The following is a 15,097-nucleotide window of genomic DNA, read 5'->3' as shown; positions in this document are numbered from 1 at the left end:
CACAGAAACTGCAGAAACGCTCTCTCTCTCACACACACACACACACACACACACACACACACACACACACACACACACACACACACACACACACACACACACACACACACACACACACTCACACACGCATAAAGACACACTAAATCCCAGAAGCATTTGAGTCATTAAAGTGCAGCTGTGTTTGTCTTTCCACCGCACATGGAAAACACATCAGGGGAGAGTGGGGGGGAGATAAAGAGAGAGAGAGGGAGAGTGCCAGAGAGAGACGGAGAAAGGGATCAAGAGGAAGAGAGGAGGAGAGAGAAAGAAAGAGAGAGGGAGAGTGCCAGGGAAACTTCAACCGAATGTATCCAGTTGACTATGGCCTATGGCATAGCACAGAGTTAAGCAATGGTTCACACAAACAGACACACACAGATGTACATGTCATTGTTCATTTTGGAGTCGCTTCAAATACCAGTCTGCACATACTGGGAGCCCCGCATAGGGAAGCAGTGTAAGCTAGAGATTACAGCTGCTGTCACTCAGGCACTCCGAGTTAAACATACAGCCATGTCCAATATGCTAGTGGCCTCTGAAGGGAGCCATATGCTGTCATCGCCGGAAGTCAGTGAATTCATTTAGAAAATGCCCTTTTACACGTGTGACGGGGGGGCTTGTATAAGACTAAGATCCACCATTCCAATTATTATTCAGAGTAACATATGTTTTAGTACTCTTTTTTTTATACAAATAATTATAAACAGTAAACAGTAGATTCTCACTGAGTTGATATGCATCACTGAATGGTTTGCGACAAAGGTCGTGTATTGAATACATAGTTTTCACTCAAAAATAACTATCTTAGACTATAATGATGAATCAGATTGAACACGATTTTGGTCTTGAGACAATTACATGCAGCCAAATCATCTCCAGGTTGTATTTTGCACTCACTGACAGTGACACTATTTTAGTGGAGGACGACTCTAGAGATCCAGAACCCAGAACCCAAACGAAAGCGTACATCCAACGTCATGTTCCTAAACCCTCCTACCCAGAGCAACGCTCAAAGCCTCAGTGGCGAGCCATGTCTTGCCATCAGCCCCTCATTCCTGGGATCATGTGCAGTCCCGCTCCCAATCTGATCTGGAGGTCTGGAGGTTTTACACACTGAGTAGAGAAGGGAAGCCGCTGGGCCATCTGACACCTTTTAGGTTTCAAGTAACCCCCATGTTTCTGTTCTTCTTTCACCTTCTCTGTCTCACTTTCCCTCTCCGTCTGTCTGGCTGGCCGTCTCTCTGTCTGATCCCTGTCTCCCTTTCCTCCTGTTCTTCCTGTTTCTCTTTATCTCTCTCTCTCTCTCTCTCTCTCTCTCTCTCTCTCTCTCTCTCTCTCTCTCTCTCTTTGTATATAGAGAGGGATACCTCTCTATATACCCCTCTCTATATGTCTCTCTCCTATTGTCTTCTGCCTCGAGCTGTCTGTTTGTCTGCCTGGCTGTCTCTCAAGATTCAAGGGCTTTATTCGCATGAAAAATAAACATTCACATGACCAAAGTACAGAAGTATTAAAAGGTATAATAATAGTAATTATAATAAATAAATTAGAGCTGTCAAGCGATTAAAATATTTAATCGTGATTAATCGCATTAATGTCATAGTTAACTCACGATTAATCGCGATTAATCGCAAATTCTTTTTCTATGCTAAATATCCCTTGATTTTTTTGTCCCATAATTCTTCTCATTTTAATTCTCTTATCAACATGGTGAAGTGCATCGGCTTGTCTTGTGCAAATGATTTTTTATTGATAACAACATTGGCATATACTAATCAAAACAGGACGATACAAAAAAAGAGCCTATAGTGCAATTAAACGACTGCTTTGAACAAATGTCATTTGAACATAGCAGTCAGGCTACTGCTTCTTTGTTTTGAGCCAAAGAAAAAAAAAAAAAAAAAGTAAATAAAATAATTGCGTTAATCGCGCGATAATTTTTTTAACGCCGTTAAAATTGGTTTGCGTTAACGTCGTTAATAACGCGTTTAACTGACAGCTCTGAAATAAATAAATAAATAATACAGAACATATCTGCCTGTCTGCCAGGGCGTCCATGGTGTCTGCAGTGTGTGACTTCATAGTTTGTGTGTGTGTCTTCAGCTAATCTCTTATTCCACTCCACATACCAATGTCAGCTCAGACCGCTTAAACCCAGCCAGCATGGAGTTCATCCTGGAGACAACATGCCCACACACATAAACATGCACGCTTGCCCTCATGCACACATATGCATGTACCCATACACACACTCACATGGTGCACACGGTTTAGAGTGTATATTTCTTACTTATGCCGTATCCCTGTTTTTCTCCCTGCCTTCCCCCTTTGCTGGTTCTGCCTTACTCTGCTATTTTCCATGAGCTATCTCTCTCACTCTTTTTCTCCCTCCCTCTCTCCATCTTTCACTAGTGCTAGATGTTATCTGTTATCGGTGAAGGTCATCACCCGTGTGTTTATCTTTTACCCCCACTTCTGTTGTCATGTGGATAAAACCTGGTTCACCCGAATCCTACTGCCTTTTGGAATTTGTGTGTGTGTGTGCGTAACTATGTGTGTTTGCTTAGGTGTGTCCGTGTCTGTGTGCGTGCCAATGCGTATGTGAGAGTGTGTGCATGGAAAATAAATTGTGTGTGTGACATGCATCGTGTGAAGGAACTACATACAACTTCTTGTGTGCATTTGTGAATTATATTGCTGGATATGCTGACATTCAGGAATACCTTATCCTTATGTGCACTGTGTGTGATTATTATTGTCTGTTTTAGTTTGAAAAGTATCTCACACACAAACACAAACACACACACACACACACACACACACACACACACACACACACACACACACACACACACACACATACACACACACACACATAGTGAACAGTCCCCTATTCTCAGGGCTCCATTAACCTTGACTTTCAACTTATTAACTAGTGGTTTGTTCTAATCAGGAGAGCAGAGCTGGGCAAGATAATATTGACCCATGAGCCTTGGAGACAGTGCTGCTACGGCACTGCTGCTCCTGGCTGGTGGTCCCTCAAGGAAATATTCAGCTACTGAGACCCAGGTCTGGACCCACATATTGGATAGATTAAAACCTGGACGGTCCCACACGCTCACGCTCTGGGCCGTGTGTGTGTGTGTGTGTGTGTGTGTGTGTGTGTGTGTGTGTGTGTGTGTGTGTGTGTCTGTGTGTCTCTGTGTGTGTGTGTGTCTTTGTAGTGTGTGCAGACTTCAATCTAGTTTGTGTGTGCACACAGGTTTTGTGTTGTGTTGTCTGAGTGCGTGAATACACCTGCTGTGTGTGTGTGTGTGTGTGTTTGTGTGTGTGTGAGCGTGTAACTCTCCATCTTCAGAAACCCACACATAAGCCTGAACAACAATATTTACAATTTATTTGGTGTATTCAACACTGAAAGGTTACCTCTTTCAGATTCAAGGTCGAACAAAACTGACTGCCTGCCTCCCATCTCTCTCTCTCTCTCTCTCTCTCTCTCTCTCTCTCTCTCTGTCTCTCTGTCTCTCTGTCTCTCTCTCTCTCTCTCTCTCTCTCTCTCTCTCTCTCTCTCTCTCTCTCTCTCTCTCTCTCTCTGTCTCTACCTCCATCCCCTTTTGTATTCCTTCCCATCCCTTTCTCACTCCATCTAGCCTTTCCACCAGCTGTCTAACTATGTCCCTCGGTCTCGATGTCTCTCTCTCTATCTCTCTCTTTCACACATCATTATGCACTGTCACACACAAATGTACACAGTACACAAACACACACACACACACACACACACACACACACACACACACACACACACACACACACACACACACACACACACACAGTAGCCCTTTAGTTCCAGTTGAGTGTCAAAGCTCTCTCTGTGATGTGTGTGTGTGTGTGTGTGTGTGTGTGTGTGTGTGTGTGTGTGTGTGTGTGTGTGTGTGTGTGAGAGTGATTTTTTTAGGGGCTGTTAGTGTGCTCTGTGAAATAGAGGAGGCAAAAGGGAAGGAAAGAAGAAACAGTGAAGTGGAGGAGGACAGGAGAAGGGAAGGAGCTGCAGACTTAACCCTGGCTCCTGGCGATGGGCTGAGTGGCAGGAATTAATTAGAACCATACTGTGTGCGTGTGCGTGTGTGTGTGTGTGTGTGTCTGTCTGCACACGCCTGCAAGTTTTTTTCAGAAAACACTGAGTGAATGTACAGGTAGTAGCGGTTTGTAAGCATTTCCATTGCTGTCATGTTGTTTGCTTATTGGCGAATGTGGAATGCTTTTGAAAGTGTCATCCTCCCTCTACTCTGCACTTAAAGCATGACCCCCATCTCTATAAAGAACAAAGAAGAACTTTAAAGAATGAACACTATTAAAATACCAGAAGAATGAGCATGCCTAGGATGTTGGTGTTCTGGTGGTGTCTGGTCGCACCTCTTCATCAACTTTGTCAATGCTCTCCTGGTGAATATGTCTGTGCCTATTTATACACATTGTATGGCAATTGAGCGTGCATGTCTGTGTGTTTTCGTTGTTGGTTTTATGTTTCCTTGGTCGATACCACTATTGCTCTGCTTTCTCAGATTAACCCTCATAAATCTCCTGTGACCCTGTGCTGATTTCTGATTGGCCAAGCCCAAGAAAAGTGGGTAGAAATATATAATATAACAGCAATATGTATTCAAAAGTGTCATTTTTTTTTTATAAATAGCCCATTATCTTTTACAAAGAGCTTTTTAATTGTGTTTTTATTGTAACTATTTTCTCCAATAAGCTAGCAATTAAACTAGCGTTAAAAGTGTAGACTGCCACGAAGCAAGAAGGAGTCAATATTTGAGTTATGTTACAATATTGCCATCCTCAACTATGGAGTGATGGTTAGTTTATGTGTTATTGTTTCTCTGATAATGTGGGCCTCTTATAGCCGATTAACACCTGCTGCCATACACATTGAAAACACACACACACACACACACACACACACACACACACACACACACACACACACACACACACACACACACACACACACACACACAGCATAACACATTGCTGGCCCCTGCAGGGTCTAGTACCATGCGTCTAGCATCCTGTTTACATATGATCTATAATTCAATAAAGTCCTCTGTGGTTGTCAAGGGGGGCTGCCTCGCCTGCAGACCTGACATTAATATTGTACGATCTCTAGTGTCAATAGCCGGCCGTGCTCCTTCTCCTGGGTTTGCCGTCGCCACCATTTTAGATGCTTAACACCCTGGAAATGTCCTTCCATTTAACGAACAGTACTTTATTGTTAAACAGCATTGTGTGTCTGTACTCAATAGAAAGGTCGTTTGTTATGAGTCCAACACGGTAAAAAGAATCTCTTTGTTTGGCGCCTGTGTTTTTCTTTGCCCGGCTGTACGTTTGGCTAGCGGTAGTTTGGAGCCGACTACGAGGGCTTTATTGCTTTTCGTCGACTGCTCTGCATTGCGTGGGCCGTCCTGTCCTACTGGTTATCAGCAGAGCCCCAACAGCTGGCATTCTCTGTAGCCCTTAAGTGGACACACAACTCCCAGCGGATCCACACTGTTGGTGGACATCCAAACAACACAGTACAACAACAGAATGGAAAAAAGATCCAGGGAGCCCGGGGTGAAGGGAGGGATTGTGCGAGCGGTTGGACCGGAGTGTCATAAAAAGGATAACAAGAGGTTGGTATGGGGACAGAGATGGACACGGGGGCAGATGGAGACAGAGGCGTAGAATGGGGGCAACTGAAGGGATTTGCGGGGAAGGAAAGTGTAAAAGCCAAGTACCTGAGGAGTGGCTTGGGGCGTTTCGCTGGCAGGGCCAGAATGTGTTTTTTACGAGCCCGCGGTCAGACGGAAATAAAAGTTAGACGAGCGACTCGGTTAGAGACGTGCGTGTGTGTGTGTGTGTGTTTGTGTGGTGTGTGTGTGTGTGTGAGCATGCTTGCTGGCACACACACATGCACCCCTACACACACACACACACACACACCCATACCGCACACACACATGCACATGCACCAATATTCTCGTTTCAATGCCTTCGCTGAAATCACAGTTTGCTTTAATAATGTCCCAGTTATTCATGTCTCCAGAAGCTCATAATGTGGTGTAACTGAAAGAGACTTCTAAGACCCCAACCCTCTCCCCCGACTGAATGGAAGGATGAAGTGAGAGGTTAAAGGAGAGGATAGAGGAAAGCACATGAGAACACACACACCTGTATCACTTTTTAAGGGCACCAGGGGAGAGGGAAGGCAGTTCTCTAATGGAGTCATTATATAGATTTTATGGTCGGTTGGTTCAATAGTTGACATTCTGCTGTATATGTTCACCCCGTTCCCTCTCTCCCCCTCCCTCTCTCCCTCTCTCTGGCTTTTATTTCTTTACTGTCTTTTATCTACCATGGCTGTTTTTATCCGGTCCTCTACCTCACGAGACACCAAAGCCAAGTGAATTTGGGTACTTTATGGCCCTTCCACTGACGTAGTCTTGCCTCATTTTTGATGACACAGACAGAAACACACACACACGCAAAGACACATGCAAGCATACACGCACCCACACAAACAAACATGTTCTCGTGTGCACGCTCACACGCATACACACAGTAAAATATAGCCAAGCATTCAAATTGAATTATCGATCGCCTCGGAGAACACAAACAAATGCTCAAACAGAGGAAAACACTGTGTTGTCTGTGTGTTTTTTGTAACTTTTATTCCTTGTTATAAATCACACCCATAGTATACAATTATATAAAAATGAATAACTGTAATAGATCTGAGACCCGGCACGTATAATAGATTAATATGATTTCATTTGAATTAATCATTGAACTCAATGGCAGAGGACAGAATGAGTAATATAGAGATTTCTCTTAGTCGCGATAGATTTAATACTTCATCATCATCCATCATTTTAGAACATTGGCGTGTTTTCACACACACACACACACACACACACACACACACACACACACACACACACACACACACACACACACACACACACACACCCCTCCTGTCCTTTAAAAACTAGAGAAAGCGGTGACCCGGTATATTGGACATTGGGAAGCTGTGAAAAAATCATTTGCATGTTTCCTGGTCAAATCAATCTGGTTATCGCTGCACCAGAGATGAGTTTCTTTATGCATGGGTGTGTGCGTTGGTGGTGGTTAGTTGGGTGTGTGTGTATGTCAAGGGACTAGGAGAAATGGACCGGAAAAAGGCTAAATTGTTCTTATTCTAATTTGTTCTGCACTCTAGAAATGCCCTGTGATACAATGCCACTGGTTTGAAGAAAGACATGTTTCAAGTTACACTCAACAAACATATCCTCAAACATACCAACCCACACACACTCTGGGAGTTTAACCACATGTAACCCTCTGTAATTAATTGACTGCTTCAAAGCTTCACATTGGCATGACCCGTGGCAACAGTTTTTTCCCCCACAAAAATGATACATATACATACTGTATATATATATATATATATATATATATATAGTTTAGCAAACAGCTGAACAGTCAGTTTTATTGTGTCGCAGGCTGTTAGACTATATCCGCCTTGTGGGTCCGTGTGTCGTTTGTGTGCATGTATGACGATTCTCAAGCCATTGTCGTCGATGTGTATGTGGGGTGGGGGGTGGGGGATGGGGGGGTGGGGGGGTGGGGGATGGGGGGGTGGGGGGTGGGGGATGGGGGGTGGGGGGTGGGGGGTGGGGGGGTGAGAGGTCAGTATGTGAATGGGGGCGTTATCTTTATTTTTTACGACAATCTGCGCCTTGTCTGAAATGCTAGAGGGAAGAGGGGTGCGGTGGCTAAGGGAGAGAACATGTGCCGTGTGTGTGTGTGTGTGTGTGTGTGTGTGTGTGTGTGTGTGTGTGTGTTTCGTGCGATGACCAACCCTTGCAGAAGTCCATTGATTGGAGAGAGAGAGAGAGAGAGAGAGAGAGAGAGAGAGAGAGAGAGAGAGAGAGAGAGAGAGAGAGAGAGAGAGAGAGAGAGAGAGAGAGAGAGAGAGAGAGAGAGAGAGAGAGAGAGAGAGAGAGAGAGAGAGAGAGAGACGTAACGGCCATTGTTGTAAGACCCGGGCCCTCTCGTCAGACAATGCACACTGTGTGTTTTGTAGCGCATGTGCATCTGTATGGGCTTGTTTGTCTACCATTCCTGGGATACGTTTGTGTTATACGTGTGTGTATGCTGGTGAGAGAGCTGAGAGTTTGGACAGAGCAGGGGTTTATCGCTGGGGGCTCCACTCAACTTTCAAAGGCGATGGGAGGCAGTTGGGGGGGGATACCACCCTTGTGGGCCCTGTATTACCGACATAGATGGAGGGGCCTCTGCAGAAAAACAGCACTTACTCCCACCATTCCCACCCATACAAAACTGTGTGAAGTGGAAGTGGAACAGGAGTGGAGGAAGGGAGATTGGAAAGGAGGGAGGCAAAGAAATTCAGACCTTTTGCTGGGGTTGGATGACCGCGTCTGACTGTGTGTGTGTGTGTGTGTGTGTGTGTGCGTGTGTGTGTGTGCTTGGGTTATCTGTGTGTGTGTGTGTGTGTGTGTGTGTGTGTGTGTGTGTGTGTGTGTGTGTGTGTGTGTGTGTGTGTGTGTGTGTGTGTGTGTGCTTGGGTTATCTGTGTGTGTGTGTGTGTGTGTGATAGTAGTGTTGCTTGACTTGACATGCCGCCAGCTTCTGTATGAATGCTATTCCCTCCGCTCCGACTGTTATATGCTGCGCTGGGTCCTGATCTCGGGGTGTCTGCAGGTATTTCCCAGCAGATCTTAGTCGGGAGGATGTTTGCTAAAGAGTGTCACGGAGATGGAAAGCAGCAGTTTTTTGGTTCATGCAAGGAAAAACAGTGAGGCGAAATGACTGAAGTGTTTCATCTATTTCGAGCTGAACGCTTGGCAACACTTTGAACATTCTTTCTGTTTGCTGTGTGCGTTCGTGTCTGCCTCTTGTTTTCTGGCTCTTCGTGGTTTACCATCTTCCTTCCATTGCTCTGCTTCTCATCCTCTGCCTCTCCGCATTGCCATCAGCGCTCTCTTCACTTATTTTGTTCTCTCTGGCTCACTTTCTTCGTCTCTTTATTTTTTTTTTCTTCAATGACTCATTTGCCCCCTATGTTCTTCTTTGATGCATATGTCTTTCAGTCATGCACACACACACAAACACAAAAAAATCCCTCCCCCACACACACACAAACACACACACACACGGTCAAAAAGCCACACACAGACACGCAGTGTTCACAGTTCAACACGTGTGTTCCCTACGGCCCTGCCTGCTCTCTCTGGATCCTTGTGTCTTTAATTGTGTCTCAGTATGGGACCAGGGTGTGTGGAGGGGGGGGGGGGGGGGGCTGGTTGACAGTGCGGGTGGTATCCCAGTGAGACGCAGGCAAGGCTGGGCACAGCTCCCAACAACACGTGGGCCCTTCCCCGGAGAAAGAAATCACTCTCTCATATCGCTGCCCACATCCTTGAATAATGCTCCAATTCATCTCTGACTCATGACTGTCCCTGGAGAGATTAGTCCTTAAAGAGAAGAGAATGTCTCATTTCTCTCTGCTCTATATCAAGAAAACCTGTTTCTTACATCATCCTCAAGACAATAGAGAGGTATTGATACCCGTATACAAAACATTCTCCTTTAAAACTGTAGGGAGAAAGTCGAGAAAGCTGCAAACAAATGTTCCTATAATTGTACAAGGAATATTATACCCTCTTTCCTCATGTTATTTAGGATTTGTTATTCATATATTTTCAAATGTAGCGAGAGCGATTAAACCTACATGATAACTTTTTTATCATTTTATAATAACCTTTATTAAGCCACAGGTTCCCCCCTGCAATTTGTACTCTTTTGCCAACACTCTCCATAGAACAAAACGAAGACCCCGCTCTTGTTGATAAATGTAAACATAATTTGGCACTGTGAACACCTTCTCTATGAAATTAGTAATTCAGCTATCCAGATAATTTTGCTGGCCTTGCAGTTGTTGCGGGTGACACCCACATATATTTGCGTGTGTGTTCATTATGGGCTGTATTTCCTATAGTTTCTTTGCCGCATGGATATTATCCATTTTTATTCGATAAGTTGTTGCATAAGTAAGCAAATTGCCAGCCACACCATTTTTTTTTTTGGTGAGTGTGTATATGCGTATGTGTGTCTGTTGTCTAATTATGCTCTCTATTTTCTGCTGTTTGTTTCGGGTATGGGTGTTACCCTTGTTATTTTATCGCTGGTTGTACATCAGTCAGCGGACCCTAACCCGAGCCTCTTTGTCCCTGCGTTTGGCCCCCAGCTGACGTCAGACAGGCTGGTGTTGCTGCTGGAGCTGCTGCTGGAGGAGGAGGTGCTGAGCAGCTCCACCCTGCGATCTCTGAACACCACCTACCACCTGCACACGCAGGACGCTGAGGTACGAGCCTGCACCCGCACGCACAAGCACGCACACGCACACACGCACGCACACACGCACGCACACACAGGCACGCACGTACACACGCCGTACACGCATCGTACAAAGACAATTAGGATTAGTCATCCCAGGATATGATGTCTGCACATAAAAGGCACCTTAAAACATATTGACAGAAGACTTTTCCTACCTATCCCAAAGGCAGTGTGCTTAGTGCTCTGTAGTAAATTCAGCTGTAATTGCAGATTCAATCTTTACTGTGGTCATTACTGACATAATCCTGCAAGTATTTTCTACCAATTTTTAGAAGAGCGCCCTACTTAATGGTACTATTATAGGCTTAGACTTTAATGATGGGTGTATGTGCTTGCACTTGTGCATCGTGTGCTTGTCTGTGCAAGCATATATTCTTTGTGTGTGTGTGGGGGGAGGGGGAGAGTGTAGGGGCACTGGGTTCATGTGCTTTCCTGTACAGTGTATTCAAATGCCAATTGTTTGAGCTTCTTATGGTGTGCCATTATTTTCAGCTTCTTCTATAAATACAGACGTGTATGAGTGAGTCTCTGTGAAAACAGTTGCTCTTAAGTCCCTCTATCCCCATTAGCCCTATCATTAACACACTCCTCCTTTTAGGAGCAAAGATCCCATGAATATTTCATAGGTTTGTGTCTGCGTGATACTTAGCCGGATGCCTCATGCGATGCACACAGCACCCCGTAATAAAAGTTGCATTTGTTTTGTCACGCATACACACATTCCCGTTTCTATCATTTTAATAATGCTCTTCTATAGTCAAACGCTGAAATCAACCCGTTAGATGCGGTGGCTCAACCCACTCACACTTCAGACATGCTCACACGAAGCATGCTGGCAAAACGCCTCTCCGCCTATCCTCTCTCTCAGCCCACTTTCCTGTCTTTCTCCTCTCTTTGTCCTTTACGGCACAAAGCCCATGCAAATTCTTCTTCAATAACAGATGAATGTAATAGGTGTTCTGGGTGGAGGTGTGGTAAACGACAGGTTGTGTGTGAGACCCAGGTGTGTGTTCATGCGTGCAGTCTGGGGGCCCTGGGGGTCCGATGAAGCTGGCAGACCTGAGGGGAATTCGTTTGCAATTTCCCGGAAAAACGTTCAGAGTTCGCTAAAAATACACAGGGTCATTATGTGCATACTAATGCACTCTTGAACACATGCACCCAGGCACGCACGCACGCACGCACGCACACACACACACACACACACACACACACACACACACACACACACACACACACACACACACACACACACACACACACACACACACACACACACACACACACACACACAAACCTAGCTGAAAGCAATGATCCAGACCTAATGTCAGTAATGTCATTCAGACGAGCTTAATCACCTTTGTCTGTCCACATAAATGTGTCCATTTATCTCCCTCTCTCCCTCTCTCTCTCACACTGTCTTTCTCCCTCTCTCTCTCTGTCTCTCTCCCCTCCTCTTCTGGTGACATTACCTTATTAGGCTGTGACATCCGAGTTACTTGATGGTTGCTTCCCTTCATCAGGGTGAGGGTTATTGAAAGAGGAGCGGACTAACTCCAATGCCTACGTTGTTAAACGTGTCTCGGTTTATCCTGCATGGTGTGAGGAAACAATGTCTGTGGCGTGTGAGCCCTCGCTCAAGGGCTGCAGAACCGGAATGAGTGTGAGAGCAGTTGGGAATATGTGCCCCATGTATATGTATTATATTTAAATGTGACCACATTTTTATTCAAGTGTGTGTGCACTTGTGTGTCTGTGTGTGTGTGTGTGTGTGTGTGTGTGTGTGTGTGTCTGTGAGTGCAGCCATGCCAAGCCAAGTGCACTCGCATGTGTGAGCGTGTGCGCAAGTGTGTCAAACAGAAAGAGAGAGGAAGGGAGAGAGACACAGCGAGAGAGACACACAGCCAGAGAGAGAGAGACACAGCCAGAGAGAGAGACACAGCCAGAGAGAGAGAGAGACACAGCCAGAGAGCGAGACACAGCCAGAGAGAGAGAGACACAGCCAGAGAGAGAGACACAGCCAGAGAGAGAGAGACACAGCCAGAGAGAGAGACACAGCCAGAGAGAGCCAGTGCGAGAGAGAGCGTGACTTTGGTTCCCTTCCTTTCACTAGTCCCATGTGATGGCTACCGTTCCTTCATCCTCGTGTGTGTGTGTGTGTTCAAGTAAACGTTTCCTGCTTGTGCGTATGTGTGTGTGTGTGTGTGTGTGTGTTTCCTTGTATGTGTGTGTGTGTGTGTGTGTGTGTGTGTGTGTGTGTGTGCGTGTGTGTGTGTGTGTGTGCACCATTGCATGCATGCTTGAAGGGCCATCTGTGGGTCAAGCACACAGGCCACATTGTACCGGGTTCCCCCAGCGCCTAGGTGAGGTTAACCCTGCCCGGTCACTGGAGACCCGACCCCCCCCCACTTCAAGCCTTCTCCTGTACCCTCCGCAGAGGAGGCGGGGGGGGGGGGACGAGGGGGTCGGATGCGATGGGGAGGAAGACTGAGGTCACACACAGAGGAAAGACACCTTTTATTGGTTCAATCCCTCGAACACGCCGAGGAAATACGGCACGTTGTTGTGTTTCACGAGGCCTCCTCACGAGGGCCGTAGTGAGTGAATGAAGGGCCGTCGTTAACCGGGATTTACGTACCAGGGTTTATACGACGCGGTGCTCTGAGCGTTGGGCTCCTCCCCCTCTCCTCCACCCACAGGCTTATCTCTGCATCCATGGGGGACGATGTTCGCACCAAGAGGAGGCTTATACGATGGGTGCCGTCGGCCTTGCTTGTGTAACTTTCTGCACAAGTGTGTGTGTGTGTGTGTGTGTGTGTGTGTGTGTGTGTGTGTGTCCGTGGGTGTGGATGTGTGTCACTGTCTATGTGAGAGAGGAAGAAGAGCAGGGAGGAAGGGGAGTGTGTGTGTGTGTGTGTGTGTTTGTTGGAGGATGGAGGGGGGTAATGAGGCAATATTATACAAAGGAATGCAGTTGTGTGATTGCGTGTGCCATCAGAGGGGCCAAAGCAGGGGGGGTCCGGTGGGGCGGAGTGTGTGTGTGTGTGTGTGTGTGCGCGTGTGTGTGTGTGTGTGCGTGTGTGTGTGTGTGTGTGTGGGGGGGGGGGGTTAAGGCATATGGAGAGGTGTACCAGGCAGCTGCTCCCCTCTAGGCTCTCCCCAGGAATGTAACCCGGCACACGGAACAGCTGCTGGGGTCACACAGGCCAGCAGGGCAGGGCTGGAGCTCAGGGCATATATTCTCCCTAAACTCTCTCTAACCCTCTCTCTGTCTCCCTCTCGCTTGCTAAGCTTCTCTCTCTCTCTCTGCCTCTCCCTTTGACTCTCTTTCTCAGTTTCTTCCTCTTCCCTCTCCCATGCTCTCTCTCTGTGTCTCTGTCTCTGTCTTTGTCCCTCTTTTGGTCTTACTTCCCACCTTACTCTTGTTTGTGTTCAAAAACACAAACAAATGTGTTCAAAAACAATGCATGCTTTCATTTACGTAGTAGCCCTTTTTGTCGGCAACCTTGTGCATTTAGTTGAGTATTCATATGCATATCTGTGTGTGTGTGTGTGTGTGTGTGTGTGTGTGTGTGTGTGTGTGTGTATATCAAGAAGACTATGGAAAGAAACATGGTGTTTGTTGTATGAATACATCAGCAGAAGAAGGCCAGCGGAGCAGAGCGAGGACGAGTGAGAGGGAGCTCTACCGTCGCCGGTGACCCTAATGTTTATGCAGCAGGTCACGGAGGCAATTTGAATGTGGCTGTTGGCAATGGTGCGTTGCCCAGCCTCATTTTGAATGCTGTAAAAACAAGGGGAACGAGCACAATGGTCCCTCAGTACAGCCACCGCACGAGCGTGCGCATGCACACGCACACACACACACACAAAGGGCTCAGACTCAATAGAACTCAATTGTATCACAGGCAATTTTTTTATTATTCCCCTTGACACGCGCGGCAGCCTCTGAGCAAGCGTCCTAAGGAGACGTGTTAACTTGTGTTCCAATCAAGGTAATAGCGTAGCACAAGTCAGGCGGCCCCCAGAGCTTATTCGCTGTGGCGTCGGCACACACGGCCAATCAGCCAATGGGAGGAAAGAGGATCTGTCGGGGAGAAAAGACACTCCCCCTGAACCTCTGTGATCCTTGTGTGGACATGTGCTTTATGGCCAGATAAGGAAATGGATTGAAACATCCATGGAAAAGTCTTTAAAGTATGCTTCAGAAAGCATTTTTACACTGGGATCCAATTATCTGACAATGTGTCTCGACCACTAACGCACTCAAGTTCCATTGGCGAATAACGCGCACACACACAAACGGAGAGACACACACACACACAAACACACATACATACGCATTGCACACAAATCAGATGATGGCTGAGAGTGGGGGCAGAACCCATCTCTGAACTCTCCTGTAACCGCGGCAACAGAGCTCCTATTGATCCTTCTGGAATAAAAACCTGGCATCGGCTTACACACACACACACGCACACACACACACACACACACACACACACACACACACACACACACACACACACACACACACACACAGATAAACAAACACACATGCACACACACACACAGATACAGAAACACACACACA

At 46.4% G+C, this 15,097-nt stretch overlaps 1 protein-coding gene across 1 annotated transcript in view; it reads left to right on the top strand.

Annotated features, from left to right (window-relative positions):
• aopep (aminopeptidase O (putative)) overlaps positions 1-15,097 on the top strand; it is a 75,050-nt gene that overhangs the window by 50,105 nt on the left and 9,848 nt on the right. The window contains 1 exon segment of the mRNA XM_060054626.1: positions 10,352-10,468. Coding sequence (XP_059910609.1) covers positions 10,352-10,468 — 117 coding nt within the window.

Source organism: Gadus macrocephalus, chromosome 6 (genome assembly GCF_031168955.1).
Source record: "Gadus macrocephalus chromosome 6, ASM3116895v1".
NCBI classification, from domain to species: Eukaryota; Metazoa; Chordata; class Actinopteri; order Gadiformes; family Gadidae; genus Gadus; species Gadus macrocephalus.
This window is presented reverse-complemented; position numbering and strand designations above follow the sequence as displayed.